The 20270-nt window shown below is 46.4% G+C and overlaps 3 protein-coding genes across 5 annotated transcripts; 2 read left to right on the top strand and 1 right to left on the bottom strand.

Annotated features, from left to right (window-relative positions):
* Positions 1-672: 672 nt before the first annotated feature.
* Positions 673-7328, top strand: LOC111834797 (myocilin). Of its 2 annotated transcripts, XM_023794480.2 has the most exons (4): positions 673-1423; positions 4252-4317; positions 4742-4846; positions 5496-7328. In XM_023794480.2, exons 1-4 carry the CDS (start codon positions 976-978, stop codon positions 6293-6295), a joined length of 1419 nt encoding a protein of 472 aa, XP_023650248.1. In that variant the 5' UTR covers positions 673-975; the 3' UTR covers positions 6296-7328. The 2 variants fall into 2 exon arrangements, with proteins under 2 accessions (XP_023650248.1, XP_023650249.1); XM_023794481.2 differs by lacking the exon at positions 4252-4317.
* Positions 7329-8312: 984 nt separating this feature from the next.
* LOC111834799 (flavin-containing monooxygenase 5-like) lies at positions 8313-15681 on the bottom strand. 2 transcript variants are annotated; one of them, XM_072699609.1, is made up of 9 exons: positions 15508-15681; positions 13449-13581; positions 12892-13077; positions 12275-12440; positions 11707-11849; positions 10721-10917; positions 10165-10520; positions 9977-10049; positions 8313-9696 (listed from the first exon to the last, which is right to left on the bottom strand). In XM_072699609.1, exons 2-9 carry the CDS (start codon positions 13578-13580, stop codon positions 9282-9284), a joined length of 1668 nt encoding a protein of 555 aa, XP_072555710.1. In that variant the 5' UTR covers position 13581; positions 15508-15681; the 3' UTR covers positions 8313-9281. The 2 variants fall into 2 exon arrangements, with proteins under 2 accessions (XP_072555710.1, XP_072555709.1); XM_072699608.1 differs by having other exon boundaries at positions 12892-13080; positions 15508-15678.
* Positions 15682-18070: 2389 nt separating this feature from the next.
* LOC140578463 (myocilin-like) lies at positions 18071-20049 on the top strand. The gene is made up of 3 exons (XM_072699520.1): positions 18071-18132; positions 18557-18661; positions 19316-20049. The coding sequence occupies exons 1-3, from the start codon at positions 18102-18104 to the stop codon at positions 19465-19467; spliced, it is 288 nt and encodes a 95-aa protein (XP_072555621.1). The 5' UTR covers positions 18071-18101; the 3' UTR covers positions 19468-20049.
* The last annotated feature ends 221 nt before the right edge of the window (positions 20050-20270 follow it).

Here is a 20270-nt window from a genome sequence, read left to right as displayed (position 1 = left end):
GAGACATCGATCTTCGGTCTGCAGCATCACATTTTCATGAGGATTCCCCTCTCTGGTGTTTGAAATGGAACACCCCGGAGCCTTGGGCACTCCGACACCAGCGGGGAACTTGATCCAGCCCTTGATCCGGGGTTGTTCCACGTCGGGGGTCATGTGCACTCCTCCACACATCCAGACAGCGAGCGAGCGCCAGCATGCAGACCCGCACTAACAGCTGGACTCAACGGTAACCTGACTTTTAAAAATATCTCAGGAATCCCCTTCACCTCCAGGTGCCCGTGAGGTCCGTGAGCTTCAAGCGCTCATTACATAACTTAATAGGGCATTCGGGCTGTTCAAGTGAGAGACCACGTTTGCATTGGATTTACAAGGGCTGCCACCGGCTCATTACTTGAACATTTGCAGATATTGAGTTGTTTCTAGCCATGCAGAACCCATAAACAAATACAGAGTAATGCGTGCAATCACACACTGACATGTTTCCGCCTGTTGAGAAAAACATGCAGCACATCACATTGACACAGCGCTGTTTTTGAAATACGGCTTCTGGAATATTCTTGTCATCAGAGCAATAAACCCCCAAACACAAACCACCACGCCTCTCCCCCCTGACCCGCCCTGCTACCCCCTCTGCCCCCTCCCCTCCGGCTCGTATAAATAACAGGTCTGCGGTCTGCCAGAGTCCAGAGGCTGGCCGGGATCTCAGGCACAGACAGGCAGCGGGAGGTACAGACACGCGAGAGGGTGTCCGACATCAGGTGGAACGTGGGGACAGACTGCGTGGGGACCGTATAGCACACCTGGGGAGGAGGGAGGATAGCAGATTAACCAGCAGAGACGAGAAGTAAGCTTTGGAACATCTCGAGAGGAGTAAGTTGGCAGGTTAAAAGCCGTACGCCAGCCCAACTTATTGCAGGAAGGAAGAGGAGTGTGAGGATTGGCCAGAGGGAGTGCAGTTCACCCAGAGATCCCAGGATGAAGCTCCAGGTGGCGCTGTGCGTGGCGTGCCTGCTGCTGACGGGCTCAGCACAGGACAGAGCCACCTTCCAGAGGGGCAACGACCAGAGGGGGCGCTGCCAGTACACCTTCACTGTCAGCAGCCCCAGGGAGGCCAGCTGCCCGCTGAGCGGCGGGGGGCCCGAGATGGAGGCGCTGAAGGCCCGGCTGACGTTGCTGGAGGCGCATGTGAGCCGCCTGGTGGGTGAGGGGCCAGGGGCGGGGCCACGAGATGCCCATGCCCAGGCCGAGCTTGAGCGGGCTCGGCTGCAACGGGAAAAGGAGCAACTGGACGGCACTGTGCAGGACCTTCAAGCTCGGCTGGTGGACATGAAGCAGGAGGTGGAGAGGCTGCGGGCCCAACCCTGCCCGGCGGCATTCCCTCAGAGCGCCGCCCTGCAGGACGGAGGCCGGAGAGCAGCCAGCGGTGAGTGAGCCAGTGAGAAATAGCATAGGGCGGGTACATTCCTGGCCCAGTTCGAGAATCTGTGATATCTTTATTGTGTGGAATTTACTCAAGAGACATGTCTGTCTAAGAGCAAATAGCAAATTTAACATTTCTGAAAGAATCCATCCATCCTCCAAGGATAATATAATCCAGTACTGGGTGACAGGGATGAAGGAATTATATAACAATCAATTGTGTGATTCATCCTTGTGATGCAGTACTGGATACTGGATAAGCAATTGATGGATGGATGGATGGATGGATTGATTGATTGCTTGACTGATTGATGGATGGATGGCCCCTAAAGTTTCAAAAAGAGCTTACTTTTAGAAGTCTGTAAAGAACGTACTTACAGCTGGTATCATAAGCAGTCAGGATAGAGCCCCTGTTCTTGGTTCCATGACCGGTGTCATAGTGCAGTAAGCTAAATGGAAACTCAAATCTGAAAAGGCCTTGCCTGCACTTATGAAGCCCATAACATTTAAATATGAAACAAGTTCTCTATTGTTGGCCTAGAGTGGAGAAATGGATCTGCAGGACTACAGGAATGAAAATGATGTACGGTCTAGAGCAGTGGTAGGCTGTCTTATCCAGAAAGGGCTGTTTTGAATGTGGGCTTTCACTGCAACTTTCTAATTAGATTACTAATCAGATGACAGACTGACTGAAGAGTCCTCACACCTGGGTTTGAACAGCTGACCTAAAGGTTACCCCAAAACCCTGTGTACACACTGACCCTTTGTGGATAAGGCTGACCAGGCCTGCTCTAGAGAGAGACGTGTATTGAATCTAAAATGGATTAGAGGTCATGGGGTTGAGGCTGCTTTGAATGGAGGTGTCACATAGTGAAAATGACTGAAGTGGTGGCTTCCCTGGATGTGTGGAGATAACCAATAGTCTTTGAAGACCACCATCAAGCTCCCTAACTTGCCCATAGGAGGCGTTTCAGCAGGTCTTTGGGGTAGGATCTCCTCTATCATGGTATTGTGAAATTTTAAAAGCGTAATGAAGTTACGTGATTAACCATCTCAGTAGAGCTCAAAATGGATTCTCAACAATGTGTCAACACACAGAGGGTGTGGATGTCTTGGGGGAGGGGTGAGGCGTGGAGGCAAGACCCTATGCTGAAGCTGTGGTCTATCTCCAGTACGTTAACGCTTGGCTTGATGGTTCTGTCCGAGTTAGCGAGCAAGCTAACTCACCCCAGGGCCACTAAAAAACCACCATGTGCTCTCCTCCAATCCCTGTATCCCACTGATTTGTTTACTCTCATGAAGACTGGTATTTTTCAGTCAACTTTTTTCAGATAAATGACCAGAAGATACAAAAAAACAACCAAAGAATAAATACTTAGAGGAGAATCATTTTTCCATCTGTGGGCTGTATATTGACAATGTTCCATTAATGAAGATTACTATAACTCAGTGAGTGACTGATATTAGTGATAATCATTTTCCATGCATCATCAGTTTTAAGAGCAAGAATCACCCGAGCAGCTCCTATTTTAAATAAAACTATAGCCTTTATTGTGCTAGCTGTGCTTTGGACTCAACAAAATGAATTCCTTCTACAGATGCTACAGCTTATAAACAGTGTTACTAAAGGCTACCTCTGTAATTTTGGCAATCAGTGAAAACCACACACAGTGAAAAGCTCTAATGGACCGAAGTGTGGAACGGCCTAGCTCTTCACAAGAGATCTCTGGATAATAACTTATTTATCAGATACCTTTATCCAGACCAAAATACAATTGAAAGCAGAGTCAGATGGTCCCAGGAGCAATTGGGAGTTATGTGCCATGCTCAGGAGCCCAATAGTGACATCACGCTGCCAACCATGGGATTTGAACCAATGACCTTCCTGAGCCACATGCTGCCCTCTATATCAGACATCAGGGATACATATAGACATAGCCAGGCTGGGCCGGCCTTCTCCAAACCACAGGGACCAGTATCCACACTCACAAACTCATGCACCCGCCCCGTGATTGAGCCCCTGAAAGTCGTCCCCTTTCTCCTCCCTTATGGACAGTCCTCACAGAGGTCCAGGGATGAGCTGAGAAGCACATACGCTCTACCTTGGACAGCTAAATCTTTTCCAGGTAAAGGCACCAGATGACAGAAGCAGCTCTTTTGTTTCCTGTTCCGTCGGTCTAGTGTGCATTCTAACAATCAGGTAATGTGATTATTTCCACGAGGGTCCAACCCCCACCTTGGTGCACCCAGCTCCGGTGGCTAATGGGGCAGCCATCAACAGCGTGATGCACCAGGACGTGCCTCGTGGTGATCTGGCAAGCTTCTACAAGTTTGGGAGCCATCAGTCGCAACAGCATCTCTGATTACTTCCATCACGGGTGGAAGTCAAGAGCTTCCAGATACGGACAATTAGGAAAGATTAGACAAAAAAAAAAAAAAACACCGGCACACTGTAATCTAGCAGTGATGGGTTGCTTTGTTTAAAGCATTGAGATGTTCTTGGCTTGTTTGTACCTTGGCCAGCTTGGAGATGGGGGGGCAGAGCTCTGCGGGGAAGCTGATATTTCTGATGTGGTGGTGTTGAGAGACGCCGTGAATGTCTGGGGGTCCCGCAGGCTCCACAGCAGATGGGCATTCGCTCACTGGGGTCCTTTCCCAGACGTGCCGCCAGCCGCCAGGCATGCAGATATGGACCGCGTGTCCGGATTGTTTTGATGGTCAGGGAGCTGCTGCATCCACAGTGAAAGTCCCGTCTGAGGGAGTGGTACTTCCTCCCTCTGCCCACCGCCCCCCCCCCCCCGGCTTTGACCGGCCATCTCTGTGTGTCCGCAGGGTCTGGCGGTGTCTCCCCGCTGGTGTCACGGTCCATGGTGCAGAGTGAGAGGGGCAGGGTGAGAGGTAGGGGCGAGATGCACATTTCAGCCCTTCCTTAAACCCTCTGCCTGTCTAGACCTGTCCAGTTATTCACTTAGATGCAACTAACTGCAAAAAAGCACATTTTCCCTTTTCACGAAGAGTCCATGCACTTCATTACTATGCCACCAACTGGCCAATTGTTTGGTCTTAACCTGGCTCATTTTAGCATTCTTGAAGTACACTTGTGTGTTTTTCTGTGTGATATACAGGACTCTATTAACAGTTGTGTTAATAGTATAAAGTATAATTTTTCTTAACGTGGTTGAGTTTCTTGCCCAAACCTAGTGATACAAGCTATGCTGCACCCCAAACCCGTGTTCAGTCCTTCCACTGCATGATCCTGATCCCTGGTACCTGTTTCTCGGACCTCCCCTCCCTCCCTGCCTCCTCCCCCTCCCTGTCTAAGATTCAGCCTGGTCGCTGGGCAGCCCCGGCTACCAGGAGTTAAAGGCAGAGGTGACACAGCTGCCTGCTTCCCAGCTCACCCAGGAGGGAACCGAGGATGACACAGGTAGTTATGGTCTCCACGCTGCCCCCTAGTGCATAGTCACTAACACTATCCTTTGGTTATTCACTTCACTCTTAAGTGTGCACATTATCACTAGTCTCAAAGCACCTTTAAGCAGGACCACATGCAAAATTGTTCTTTTTCGCCAGTTGACTTAGTTCCTGCATTAGTGTTTGAATAAAGAGTGTATTTGCATATGTACACATTTTAATGTCACAAGTGATGGCTATATTTATCAGTTGCAAAGGCATCTGACTCCAGGATTGGTTCAGAAGCCCCCTCTAAACCCTACTCTCCCCCAGCCAGAACTGCACCCCCTTCCTCTCTCCGTCCCTGTGCTGATGTATTTTTGGAAATACTTAACAAGTTCTGCTGGCCTCACTAGCCAGATCATCCTTCCAGAGCTGAATACTTCATTCCAGAAAGCTCCTTTTATTTACCATTCCGATAAACACTTACTGGCTTATTACCCATAATGCACTGGGAACTGTGCCTCCATTAATTCATTACGGTATATTTCTTATAGCCATAAACTTTATATAATTCTGGCCATGTTAGCTGTCACATCTCACTTTAAATCTCAGATCGGTCTATCAGGTTTCCCTCCCTTACCCCCCCAGCTTCATTTGGAATCTCTGTTCCTCTATTTAAGGTTGCGGGGAGCTGGTCTCGGTGAGCGAGCCAGTTTCTCACCGCAAGGCGGACAACATTGCAGGGAAGTACGGGGTGTGGATGCAGGACCCGGAGGCGCCCCCTGGTGGCCCATATGGGCCACAGATGGTCTGGCGCATCGACACCATCGGCACTGATGTGCGCCAGCTGTTCGGCTACGAGGACATGAACCAGTTCTCCCGTGGCTTCCCCACTAAGGTCCTGCTCCTGCCGGATCCCATGGAGAGCACGGGGGCTGTGCTGTACCACGGCTCCTTCTACTACCAGCGGCGCCTCAGCCGCACCCTCGTCCGCTACGACCTGGCCACTGAGAGTGTGGCGGCACGCCGCGAGCTGCCCCACGCCGGCTTCCACGGCCAGTACCCCTACTCCTGGGGCGGCTACACGGACATCGACCTGGCCGTGGATGAGCAGGGCCTCTGGGTCATCTACAGCTCCAACAAGGCCAAGGGCAACATCGTGGTGTCCCAGCTGGACCCCAAGAGCCTGGAAGTGAGAAAGAGCTGGGAGACAAGCGTGCGCAAGGCAGCGGTAGCCAACGCCTTCATGACCTGCGGCCGACTCTACACGTTAGCCAGCTACACGGCGCCCAACACGACCATTAACTATAGCTACGACACGGCCACAGGTCAGGCCAAGGCCATCGCGGTACCCTTCCAAAACCGCTACGGCTATAACAGCATGGTGGACTACAACCCCTCCCACAGGAAGCTCTACGCCTGGGATAATTTCCACATGATCAGCTACGGCGTGCGGCTAGGCAAGTTGGATGCCAAGTGAAACTCATAAGTGCAAAAAAAACATAAATACAAACACGAGTGAACGCGAACAGGCTAACAAGCTGACACGCCCCTTATGCCACACCAGACATCACCCCCCAAGCTGACATTTCTTGTGTCAAAAATTACTAAGCACACTTACCCATGCTCCTTTGCAGCTTGATAGAGTGAGACTGGCTGTCACATGTCATTGCGCAGCTTTGATCAGCCGCTTCCGATCCCTTGAGACCAGGGCCTGCGCCGGAGGCTATTAAAGCTATCTGTCATAGGAACTGATCTCTCAAATGTCTCGTTTCACTGGGATGGTTTTCGCTGTGGCACGGTCCAAGATGAGTTGTTTTTCTATCATAATCTTTGATCAGTTGTTGTCTTGAGTGCTTAGAAGGAAAAACAGATCACCCCAGTGCCCTTATTCTGGGCTGCAAGGTGGCTCAGTGAGAAGCATAGTAGCCTCACACCTCTGTGGTAGGGGGCTCAAACCCCAGGGTACGTCTGAAATTGCATACTTATGCACTCTACTAAATAGCAAACAAGTATGTGATTTTGGACACACACCCTGACTCTGAGTCTGTGTGTATGCAGTTTGCATGTTCCATGAATTTGTACATGTTTCCTCCCACAGTCCTAAAACATGTCCTTAGGCAAATTGGTCTCTCAAATTTCCCACAGTGTGTGTGAGTGCCCTGCGATGGACTGGCATCCTGTCCAGGGAGTACATTTGCTTTGTGCACTTTGCTCCCTGCAATAGGCTCCAGGCCAACTGGTACTGGATAAACGAGTAGAAGATGGATGGATGGATGTCGGTCTGGCTCACATTTTATACCAGCATGTGCACAGTCCGTATTTGATGCAGCATTGTGTCACCATATCATTCACTATATGTACTAGATAAATACATGTAAACGACTCTCCTCTGCCTGATCTTAGAAAGCAGATTTTTCCACTCAGTCTATTACTGAGATTCATGTTATGTGTGTATAATAGTGAAACAGATATATTTACATTCAAAGTTGAATAAATATTATATATATACATATATGACTGGCTTGTTTTATCAACACAGCTCAACCGGTTTACTTAATGAACACTCAGATCTTACAGCACATATACAGTTATTATTAATCACGGCTATCACTGCTGATATTGAAAGTTAATTTTAGAATAATGGTGTCGAAACCTCCATATTTGTACGACATTCGTGAGCCAGGGACACATTCACATGGGGAAAGCAGAGTTTGCTGATTTTGCCAAAATTCACCAGTGACCATGTTATAGATTCACACAAGTCCAGCTTTTAAACAAGCAGGAAGAAATTTTATCCAAGCAGAAGCAGCAATGATGGAACTAGAGCAGGAGAAACAGGAAGATATTTTGGCATTTGCAAGCACTCTGTGGGCCCTTGTGCTCACACAAAGGGCAAGAACAGAGAGTAACTGTTCATAGATAACACTGCATAGATGGGCTCTGTGGTTTTACAGAATGTGATTCAGCGGGATGCAGCATGTGATTTTGACAGAATTTTTCTAGTATTAACAAGCTAAAGTTATTTCTAGAATCAATTTAGAGACTTATGAAAATATTTTTACCAACAGCACCCCCTAGAGTGTCATCAAAGACTTTGCAACAACTTTAGAGGAGTCAAAATAAGAAGCAAAAAAAACAAAAAAACAAAAACAAACCAAGAGCAAATGGATGGTTGGCCAGCCTAAGATGTCTGCTACAATTATGCATCCTCTACAGTCGTGTTGAGGTTTTTCTGGCAAAAATGACCAAATCTGACCAGTCATCAATGCACACATCAAAGACCATGCAGGAGCAAGAGAACTTTTCAAATTATTACTGCTAAGAATAATAAACACCTCATTCACCTAAAGCTTCATTAAACACCTAAATATTCATTAAAACTATAAAAAGAAAAACCATGAAAATTGTTGCAGCTCATATTTTAATTCCTATAGGAGAAATTCCTTTTTGGAAGAATAATGTGATATTGGAAAAGAAGCAAAAATATTTCACCATTAATCTGTGTCTACATAATTTATTTTTTTAAAGAGATTAAGATTAACATGTTTAAAGAGATTAAGTACAGAATATGAATATTAACTGAAGAAAATAAGATACTGTTATTACATTTGCTGACTTACACAAGGTTAACCTTTTATTGCAAGCTCATTTATAATGATAGTGTGGAACTAAAAAATCTTGTTACTTTCCCTTAAATTCTGTTGAGCACCCGGCATGAAGTGAATTTACCTGACATGACTTAAGATAAAATTTGCTTGCTTAAGAAACTCCTAAACAAAGTACATGCTCACGTTTCATACATTTCTGCAAGTCCCCTTAAAAGGCAATATTGTACCCTATTGGTTAAGGCAGGGGCTCTCGTCTGTGTGCAGAGGTGTTGACCTTGTGCACCTCTGCATTACCACCAGTTACACCCACCCTTGTTAACCCCTTACATCATGTCCCCAAGTTAAACAATACTATGCAATCCAGCACATCAAACTACCCATACCTCACCATATATTTGGTCGATTAATCTATTTCATTACAACACAGCCATTAGATCACATGACCCTCGAAATAGGTAAATATAGCACACACATAAGAAAATAAGCCTGTTTGTCTCCTCTCGGAACCTCTGATTGCTTTCCCGTTATCTTCCACTGCAGTACTGAGCAGCCTACGTAGGACGTCCCATTCTTTCAGCAAAGGTTCTGATTATCTTCACAAACAGGCCGTGTCAGCTCCTGGTTTCAGGGTCAGCCCAAGACACATTCTTCTTGCCTGAGGCCTAAGACACTGACAACAATCCCACTATGCACCTCTCACCAGCCATACTGGAACCTTTCCTCCACAGTAGGAGACTTATTTTTAAATTGCACATCATATGAACTGTGTAATTATAAATCATTCCACCTCTGATAATACATGGGATAAATGCAGTTTCCCAGGGTAAAGCTTATTTTTCTGTTATCAGCGCACTTTTACACCATGTGAAGGAATGGCTTTGGCACATACATCCTCCAATTGCTCAGGGAAGCCAAGAGGTCCGGAAAGTTTTTTCGGGCACAGACAGCTGCCACCAGTAGGGCGGCGCCACTGAGAGCAAGCAGCAATGGCAGCCTTGAAGAGGGGGGCTCTGGCACGGCCCGGGTTTTCATTGGCTGGGCCACGCGCTCCCACTGCGTGAGAATGGCCTGCCGGGCCCCTGCCCACTGACCTGGCCCGTATAGCCGGTACTGGTACGGGGTACAGGGTCCCAGCAGGACGCTGAGGCCGAGGCGAGGGTCCCGCAGCAGCAGCCGGAGGAGCTTGGGCCGCACCCCAAACTGCCTCGCCAGCTCATCCATGTAACGGACGTAGTCCACCTGGATGGTGTGTCTCTGAGACGTCACATACCTGAGGGAAGAGGATAAAAAGGACAGAACAAAACTAAACAAAGAAGCCAGCTACAGGAAGAACAGATTTTACAAAATATTACAAATATGGATTCAAACAATTCATTCTAAACTACATTACTTCAAGTTCAGCATCTGAGAGCATCGGTACTACTGAACTTTAGAGGAGCAGAGCGTTTATATGAAAACTCTATTCATAAATATTTGAGATGCACTGTGAGAATAACAAGTTTCTAATAACATCTTATAAAAGGTGAAACACATTTAGGAACGGAAATGACCTTTTCTCCATCTTTTCCTTGGTTACTTTGATGTCCTTCAGCATTCTGTTCACCGGGGGAAGTTTGTTCAGCCCTGAGGAGAAATGTCCAGCATGAACTGAGGACACTGACCACAGAAAGCACAGGACAAACACTCCTTAGGAAGGAACAGGGAAACTATGAAGACTTCAAGCCATCTGTGTTGGCACCTTTGAAGACGCGTGTAGCCCATCGTGCCTGCATCTCTGAAATGGGCATTATGGCCCCCAGAGGCTGGACCAGCCCGATGATGGCCAGTGTGGGGCGCTCCAGTGTGGGGGGAAAGACGTATTTGTAGAGCGAAGTCTTGTTCTCTGAAACTGAGATGAAAGATGAGGGCAGGAAGGGAAAAGAGAAGGTGTATCCAGTGGCGAAGACCACCAGGTCGATGTCCTCCTCCACCGTCCCATCCTCAAACATCACGCTGGAACCCTCGATCCTGGACACGTTGGTCTTCACCAGGACCGTGCCAGAAAGGATGCGGTTAGGCAGCTCATCATTGACCGTGGGGTGCTGGCTGAACAACCTGGGGGAGGCAGTACCGATTCAGAACTATCATCTGCACAAGGCTGACCATTAATGACGATGTTTAAATTACAGCTGTGGACATCTTTGTGCAGCCTGACACTGTTAATTTTACTTTGCCTTAGCTGCTATTTAATTAGTAATACAAGAACCAAATGGCTTGTCAGTTCTGCTTTAAAAAGCCCTCCGATGGAGACACACCTATGCTTGGGTTTGATGGAGTACAGCTTGTGGTTGAATCTCTTGTTAAGTCGTCTCTCGCCTATCATGGATATGAGAGTAGTGGGCAAAATGGGTATCAATAAGTGCGTGAGCCTGCCCAATCTCATGTCCATGGGGAATCCGTTGTCCCCCACGCGGTTCAGGATCCACGAACCCCTCCGCGTGCTGAGGAACACCTGTGAGCAAAAACAGAACCTGGTACCTTCTGCTCTGACGTCAGCTGTACGTGCTTCCCAGCAGTCCCAGCCCCCAGGACGTCACCCAACATGACTGCTTACAAACCAGGTCAGACCTCTGGACAAGGTTTACATCAGCAACACTACCTATGATTGTTTGTTTTTCTTTAAATCTTGAAAAGATCTTAGTGATGATGGGTTCCAATTTCGAGTAGGTAGCATCTTAAGATCGGATTGTAGAGAAGGTGGGTCTAAGCAACTAGAGGAGGTGGGACAAACCAATCTGATCTCTCAGTCCTGCCTCCTCTAGTTACTTGGACCCACCTCTTCTACAGTCTGTTTAGTTACCTCTCTGTCTGGACCAGTCATCGTTCCTTCTGCCTTCAGAATATTTATGTGTAAGTAAAACTCCCATGAGCATTTCCTCACATCTCTGGGACCAGGGTTCAAGTCTCCATGTGTGTGGAGTTTGCATGTTCTCCCTGTGTGTGTGGGTACTCTGGTCCCGCCCTCTGCAAAAACACACTAAAGTGAATTGGAGTTACCAAATTGTGTGGATTTGTGCGATTGATGTGTGTGCGACTAGTGATGAGTTGGTGACCCATCCTGGGTCATTCCCTGCCTTGCACCCATAACTTCCAGGCCAAGTGGAATAGGACAAGCGAGTACAGAAAATGGATGGATGGTTCTGGAAAAAGGACAGATGGCTGCAATTCCAAAGTAGAATCTGTGTTAGAGTACCCATTTAGGAACATTAGGGATGAAGCAGCCCCCCCAGTCAACCCCTACCTGCTTAGCCACTCTGCTTAACTCCACAGCGATGTCGCCCCCAGAATTCCCAATCCCGATCACGACCACCCTCTTCCCCAGCCATTCTTCTGGAGATTTATAGTCTCGGCTGTGGAACCACTTCCCTTTAAAGGTCTCTATTCCTGCAACAAGAGGTCAGTCATATTACTGATAGGTTTGCGTTGTTTCAATTTCAAAAAAGATAAAATAAGTATTTATGAATGTACAAAGAAAAATTTACATTTTTTAAGAATCCACATGAACAAAGATAAAGTTAATAGATTTACAATGAAGATCAATAACACAGCTCATGGAAGAACATACTTCAATGGTAATCAACAGGCAAAGTCTAATAAAGTCAAATTAAAGTAGTAAAAGTAGGTTAAAAGTGACTGCTTCTGTAATTCTCTTTCTGTGCCATTCCAAAGTACATGCTCTCTGTAACTGATTAAACTGGATAGTTGAAGTGTCCCTCAAAATATTACCCAACAACGTTCAAAGTTTCATACCTATGTTCAAATCTTCTGCAATATGTTTCGTAGCACAATTAGCAGAAAATTAAGTTTACCTGGGAAATCTTTCAAAGGGATGTGTGGGCATGCATGGTGTCCTATACAGACGAAAATAGCATCAAAGATGTGCCTCTCCTCCTGGCCCTGTCTGTTTTTGGTCACCACGTCCCACTGGCCTGAGCGAGCGAAGTCAGGCCTCTGATTAACACTGCAGACGGTGGTCTGAAACAAACACCTTAAGAAGATGGATCCCTACTGAGGCCCCAGTGGGTGGTTCATCAGCCATTTGATACAGGTGCTTCACTTGACTGACGGCTTTTTGTGTCTTTAACAGGGGTTGTCTATCCTTCTCATACTCGAGTGGGTTTTTCCTAACACATTATGCAGAGTTCTTCAACAGGACTGATGCTCCTACCATGGATCTGCATTCAGTCCATGAAGTATCCAAATTTCAACTGTATCTCTTTTCAGAAGTGCCTGGGAAGGTACCAGTGCCGGCCAACCCATTAGGCGAAAACCCATTAGGCCTAGACCCGTGCCTTCTGAAGCCAGTTTTACTTAGTCTTAGACGTGGGGCACCGACTGTGAAGCTTGCCTAGGGTGCCAAATGTGCTTTGACCATCCCTGGTCGAGACAGTTCAATGTAAAGGGAATCTCGACTTGACGCTCTCACCTGGAAGCGGACGTAACGGAGCAGTTTGAAGTGCTCTGCATACATCTGGAAGTAGTCCATGATTAGGGAGTTGTGCATGTAGTTCGGGAAGTGAGCAGGGATGGGGAAGTCGCTGAAGGACATCATCTCCTTGGAGGTGTTGATTATGACGGATGGGTAGATGCTAGCCCGGTCCTTCTCCGGCTCCTCCTGAAAGGGTGCAGGAAGTATGACGACATACTGAAGCTCAACACACAGCTGGATGGAAGACTAAAGAAATTAGGGGAAAAGGGTAGGTGCCAAAATGCTATTAAAAATAGACAAAGTTGCTTATTACTTTTGAACCTGCAAGGGCTGCCTGTGAATGCAGATCAAAAACAGTTTTGTGTTTCTGTAGGTGAAGGTTCAGGAACAAGATAAGTCAAACTTCTGAGCAGCATGACGAGTTTCTGATCACATGCCATATCAGTCACACAAGAGAGATTACAATAAAAAATGCTAATTATACAGATTCACTAATACTCCTACAACAGACCTTTGATTAACTAAGACAAGGTTCCCAGCCAACTCGAGCTCACCTTGAACCTCCACAAGCCCCCGATGTCATCGCTGCTTTCAAAGCAGACGGGCTCCAGTCCCTCGTCGAGGCAGCACTTGATACAAGTCAGCCCTGAGCTTCCCCCTCCGATCACAGCAACGCGGCGAGCCATTCTGTGGAGGGCCAGCATGTGGAGGGACTGACAGAGCTTCTCCTTGTAAACCCACTTACTTTACAAAACTAAATGTAATCAATGTTATGTGTGACTTTGCAGGAACATACGATAAAAATGCCCAACGAGGAAAAAGACATCTTAATTTTGGAGAGTCAAAAAAATCACAGCTGAAATTCTTTTTCTAACCTTTTCCACAGATATTTGGGATTTTAGACACCTGAGTTGATCTATAATTAATTAGAAACACTAACTGTGGCAGAAGGTACTGTATATTGGTTTTCGCTGGTATCTTCATATAGACATCTGAAGACGTTCTAGCACATAGGATGCATTTTATATATTTACATTTAAGGTAAAACTCCATTTACAGGGACGCTATGAGAAATAGCAGAGCAGGATATTCTTCGTCAGGTGAATAAAGTCCTTAGGAACATGCAGAATCATAGGCAGGTTCATGTTATTCGCTGCTGTTTCTGAGAAGGTGATATCAACATGAAGGAGGCTTGTAGGCTAAAGGAGGTTTTGAAGAACACTAGGACTTCTCGTTTGATGTGATGGAGAGAAGGATGGTGCCGAAACTGGCCTCTATTCCTTAGAATAAAGCCCATCATCTCAACAGAGCTTGTAGTACACCTAATTAATGAAAGGTGTATTGAGATGCCTAAACATTAGTAATCTGTATAAATTTAGTGTATCCTTATGCTTATTAAATGTGTCCGACTTTAATCTGTAAAAAGCACCACACACCACCACCATCTTTTTTAACTTGCTCATCCACAGTATCTCCTCGTTCAGAAGGTATTGTGCTTGCTGAGCTGTCCCTTCCTTGTGCTTCCGTGATTTACCAAAACAGCCACATGTGGCATGCTCCGCTAATCAAATACAAAGGGGGCAGCAGGGTGGCTTGGTGGTGCAGTGGTTAGTGATGCTGCCTCACAGCAAAAAAGTCCTGGGTTCAGTCCTGGGTTCTTCCTTTGTGGAATGCACACACTCTCCCCATGTTCACATGGGTTTCTACTGGGGGCTCTGGTTTCTGGCTAGGGTTGGTTCCTGCCTGTGAATGTTGTTCTCCAGAGGCTCTGTGACCCCAGTTTGGAAGTGGTTACAGTGATATATAATAGAGAAGCAAGTGACATGACAAATGTATGTGTCTGTCATCTAAAGCCCTTGTGATTATTGCACATGCACCATAAAATCGTGACGATGTTGTGATATCGTGCAGCCATATTTTAAATTGTGAAAATCTTGCTCAGTGAATGACGGGATTGGTCTCGTTCGACGAGGCTGCAATGGATGTATCCTGAGTTTTATTTCTGAACCTGTAGAGCAGGGTTGCCAGCTTTTATCAGCTGGCTGTAGTGAGATTTTCAATTCGCGACATCTGCACACATATGCACACGTATCTATATGCTATGTAACAGTTTCATTACTGTGTAGTCTGTAGGATTTGCAAACTACCCCAAAGCATTTCATGTAGCTAAGTTTAGCTTTTATAATGGAATAATGTCAGATGTGTGAGAGTTGGCAATCCCGGTAGAGTATCACTTTAAACTCAAGAAATATGTTACTACACTATTATGCTATTTGTCTTGCAAAACCCCCTTATTGCAGACGACATTTCAAAAACATAATCATTTTACTTCACTGGCCACGGACAGATTTTCGCAATGAGAAAAGCGTACGTATTCTGCATACTTTATATGTTACACGGCAAGTTAAAACGACAGATTCTGTATTCACTTCCCTCCCATGGCAGTTACATAAACACACAGGCCGTTTAACTCAGCAGATCTACATACTATAGATAAGTGATAACGAGACCACGAACAGCATGAAAAGGAGGAAATAATGAATCCAGTCTGATATGGTTTGTCAGAGCATCGGTCTGCCGTATTAATCAATGCAGCTTTTGCGTGTGTCTTACCTACAGCTCCTTGGTTTTTCACTGCAAACTTTTCTGAAAATAAATCTGTCCTGTAGCCGATCGTACACTTGATTATAATATTGCTCGTACTGCTCCTTCGTTAAATACCGGAACTGAACTTTGAGCGAGCCATATTTTATGTAATGAGCAAAACACACATGTGGTTACTCTGGGTTACTTCGACAAGATAAGGCTTGGTTGAACTTTGATCCTTTTGTCGCCAAGCTCCATTACTACAGTACATAGCTCAAAGTGTTATTTTGTGATTTCAGTTTCTTTTTGTTTGGTTCTATTATCCTCACTGAGATGTCTTTTCCTTTCGTTATTCTGTAACAAATGGCGCAATTTAGAAGATAATACATTTTACAACATCAGTTTTTCCAAGTGTTGAGGATGCGGAGAAGAAAGGACACTTGCACGGAATCAGGAGAGTGGAGCGGCTTTATTGGAGATGCAAAAACTCATGGATTGCCTATCGAACAAATAGAGCCACAGAGGATGCCATCGCCTTGACAATGCACACCGCCCTCACTCACCTGGAAAAGGGAAATACATACGCAAGAATGCTCTTCATCGATTACAGCTCGGCATTCAACACCATCATCCCCTCAAAACTTGCCTTGAAGCTCGTCGACCTTGGGCTGGGACCATCCATGTGCAGGTGAATTCTCAACTTCCTCACAAACAGGCCCCAGGTGGTGAGAGTTGGTAAACACACTTCCTCTTCACTCATCTTAAACACAGGAACGCCGCAGGGATGTGTGCTTAGCCCCCTCCTGTATTCCCTGTTCACGCACGACTGTGTCGCTAAACACGGGTCCAATAGCATCATCAAGTTTGCGGATGACACAACCATCATAGGCCTCATTACGGACAACGACGAGACGGCCTATAGAGAGGAGGTGATGGCACTGTACAACTGGTGTCTGGATAATAACCTCTTAATGTCAACACAACAAGAGAGATGATACCGGAAACGACCAGTCGGGGAACACCAGCCCATCCACATCAACGGTGTCAAGGTCAAAAACGTCAGCAACTTCAGATTCAGAGTTAACATCACCGAAGATCTCACCTGGTCCCTTCACACAGACACTGTAATCAGGAAAGCTCGCCAGCAGCTCTACTTCCTGAGGAGGCTGAGGAAGTTCGGCGTGAATGCCAACATCACCACAGTTTTCTACAGGAGTGCGATCGAGAGCCTGCTGACAGACTGTATTACAGTTTGGTACGGGAGTCACTCTGCCAGCGGCCGGAAATCACTACAGAGAGTGGTGAAGGCAGCAGAGTACATCACAAGCATGAGTCTCCCTGCTACTCAGGACATTTATCTCCAGCGGTGCCTCCATAAAGCACACAGCATCATCAAGGACCACAGCCGTCCAGCACGACAGCTGTTCTCCTTGTTACCGTCCTGCAGACGATACAGCAGTCTGTCTGCTCGGACCACAAGACTAAAAAATAGTTTTTACCATCAAGCCATTTGACACCTGAACTACAACACTTGAACACACACATCACACTTCACTGGATGCATATAAGAACTGTTCCCATAAAATACAGTCTCAGGTAGACCTTGCACTTTGCACTTTATTTTTATCTTTATTACTATAAAAAATAAAAGTAAAAAACTCTTACTATGTGCAATACTGTTACTTGACTGCCACCTTAAATCATCGACAATTGCACTGCTGCCCACTCGTCACTTTATTTCATGTGTAAGAACGTTGTCTAACTTCTCTGTAATATTTTGCTGAGAGGCTTGTTTATTCTCGTCAATCACATTTCATTGCAATGTTGACCCTGTGCTAACTTGCATATGACAAATAAACTAAACTAAAAAGCGAAAAATAACTCTTGTCACTACTTCCAAGGTGACAGACAAAAAACATATTGTAAAACAGGTGGGGGTCGGGTGATGTGCGTCGGAGATCAGAGGGGGCAGGCAAGTTTCGGGGTCTGGGGGCGAAAACAGGGTGCAGGTAACTAGGCAGACGGACAGGAATAAATCGACAGTGTGGTGCACCAGGACGTGCCTCGTGGTGATCTGGCAAGCTTCAACAAGTTTGGGAGCCATCAATTGCATCTCTGATTACTTCCATCATGGGTGGAAGTTAAGAGCTTCCAGATACGGACAATTAGGAAAGATTAGACGAAAAAAAATAACACTGGCACACTGTAATCTAGCAGTGATGGGTTGCTTTGTTTAAAGCATTGAGATGTTCTTGCCTAGTTTGTACCTTGGCCAGCTTGGAGATGGGGGGGCAGAGCTCTGCGGGGAAGCTGATATTTCTGATGTGGTGGTGTTGAGAGACGCCGTGAATGTCTGGGGGTCCCGCAGGCTCCACAGCAGATGGGCATTCGCTCACTGGGGTCCTTTCCCAGACGTGCCGCCAGCCGCCAGGCATGCAGATATGGACCGTGTGTCCGGATTGTTTTGATGGTCAGGGAGCTGCTGCATCCACAGTGAAAGTCCCGTCTGAGGGAGTGGTACTTCCTCCCTCTGCCCACCGCCCCCCCCCCCCCCGGCCCTGACCGGCCATCTCTGTGTGTCCGCAGGGTCTGGCGGTGTCTCCCCGCTGGTGTCACGGTCCATGGTGCAGAGTGAGAGGGGCAGGGTGAGAGGTAGGGGCGAGATGCACATTTCAGCCCTTCCTTAAACCCTCTGCCTGTCTAGACCTGTCCAGTTATTCACTTAGATGCAACTAACTGCAATAAACCACATTTTCCCTTTTCACGAAGAGTCCATGCACTACATTACTATGCCACCAACTGGCCGATTGTTTGGTCTTAACCTGACTCATTTTAGCATTCTTGAAGTACACTTGTGTGTTTTTCTGTGTGATATACAGGACTCTATTAACAGTTGTGTTAATAGTATAAAGTATAATTTTTCTTAACGTGGTTGAGTTTCTTGCCCAAACCTAGTGATACAAGCTATGCTGCACCCCAAACCCGTGTTCAGTCCTTCCACTGCATGATCCTGATCCCTGGTACCTGTTTCTCGGACCTCCCCTCCCTCCCTGCCTCCTCCCCCTCCCTGTCTAAGATTCAGCCTGGTCGCTGGGCAGCCCCGGCTACCAGGAGTTAAAGGCAGAGGTGACACAGCTGCCTGCTTCCCAGCTCACCCAGGAGGGAACCGAGGATGACACAGGTAGTTATGGTCTCCACGCTGCCCCCTAGTGCATAGTCACTAACACTATCCTTTGGTTATTCACTTCACTCTTACAGTAAGTGTGCACATTATCACTAGTCTCAAAGCACCTTTAAGCAGGACCACATGCAAAATTGTTCTTTTTCGCCAGTTGACTTAGTTCCTGCATTAGTGTTTGAATAAAGAGTGTATTTGCATATGTACACATTTTAATGTCACAAGTGATGGCTATATTTATCAATTGCAAAGGCATCTGACTCCAGGATTGGTTCAGAAGCCCCCTCTAAACCCTACTCTCCCCCAGCCAGAACTGCACCCCCTTCCTCTCTCCCTCCCTGTGCTGATGTATTTTTGGAAATACTTAACAAGTTCTGCTGGCCTCACTAGCCAGATCATCCTTGCAGAGCTGAATACTTCATTCCAGAAAGCTCCTTTTATTTACCATTCCGATAAACACTTACTGGCTTATTACCCATAATGCACTGGGAACTGTGCCTCCATTAATTCATTACGGTATATTTCTTATAGCCATAAACTTTATATAATTCTGGCCATGTTAGCTGTCACATCTCACTTTAAATCTCAGATCGGTCTATCAGGTTTCCCTCCCTTACCCCCCCAGCTTCATTTGGAATCTCTGTTCCTCTATTTAAGGTTGCGGGGAGCTGGTCTCGGTGAGCGAGCCAGTTTCTCACCGCAAGGCGGACAACATTGCAGGGAAGTACGGGGTGTGGATGCAGGAGCCGGAGGCGCCCCCTGGTGGCCACAGATGGTCTGGCGCATCGACACCATCGGCACTGATGTGACCAGTTGACATGAACCAGTTCTCCCGCGGCTTCCCCACTAAGGTCCTGCTTGCTAAATTTTGCCTACTAAATAGCAAACAAGTATGTGATTTTGGACACACACCCTGACTCTGAGTCTGTGTGTATGCAGTTTGCATGTTCCATGAATTTGTACATGTTTCCTCCCACAGTCCTAAAACATGTCCTTAGGCAAATTGGTCTCTCAAATTTCCCACAGTGTGTGTGAGTGCCCTGCGATGGACTGGCATCCTGTCCAGGGAGTACATTTGCTTTGTGCACTTTGCTCCCTGCAATAGGCTCCAGGCCAACTGGTACTGGATAAACAAGTAGAAGATGGATGGATGGATGTCGGTCTGGCTCACATTTTATACCAGCATGTGCACAGTCCGTATATGATGCAGCATTGTGTCACCATATCATTCACTATATGTACTAGATAAATACATGTAAACGACTCTCCTCTGCCTGATCTTAGAAAGCAGATTTTTCCACTCAGTCTATTACTGAGATTCATGTTATGTGTGTATTATAGTGAAATAGATATATTTACATTCAAAGTTGAATAAATATTATATATATACATATATGACTGGCTTGTTTTATCAACACAGCTCAACCGGTTTACTTAGTGAACACTCAGATCTTACAGCACATATACAGTTATTATAAATCACGGCTATCACTGCTGATATTGAAAGTTAATTTTAGAATAATGGTGTCGAAACCTCCATATTTGTACGACATTCGTGACCAGGGAGACATTCACAAGGGGAAAGCAGAGTTTGCTGATTTTGCCAAAATTC

This window comes from Paramormyrops kingsleyae, chromosome 15 (genome assembly GCF_048594095.1).
Source record: "Paramormyrops kingsleyae isolate MSU_618 chromosome 15, PKINGS_0.4, whole genome shotgun sequence".
Lineage (NCBI taxonomy): Eukaryota > Metazoa > Chordata > Actinopteri > Osteoglossiformes > Mormyridae > Paramormyrops > Paramormyrops kingsleyae.
This window is presented reverse-complemented; position numbering and strand designations above follow the sequence as displayed.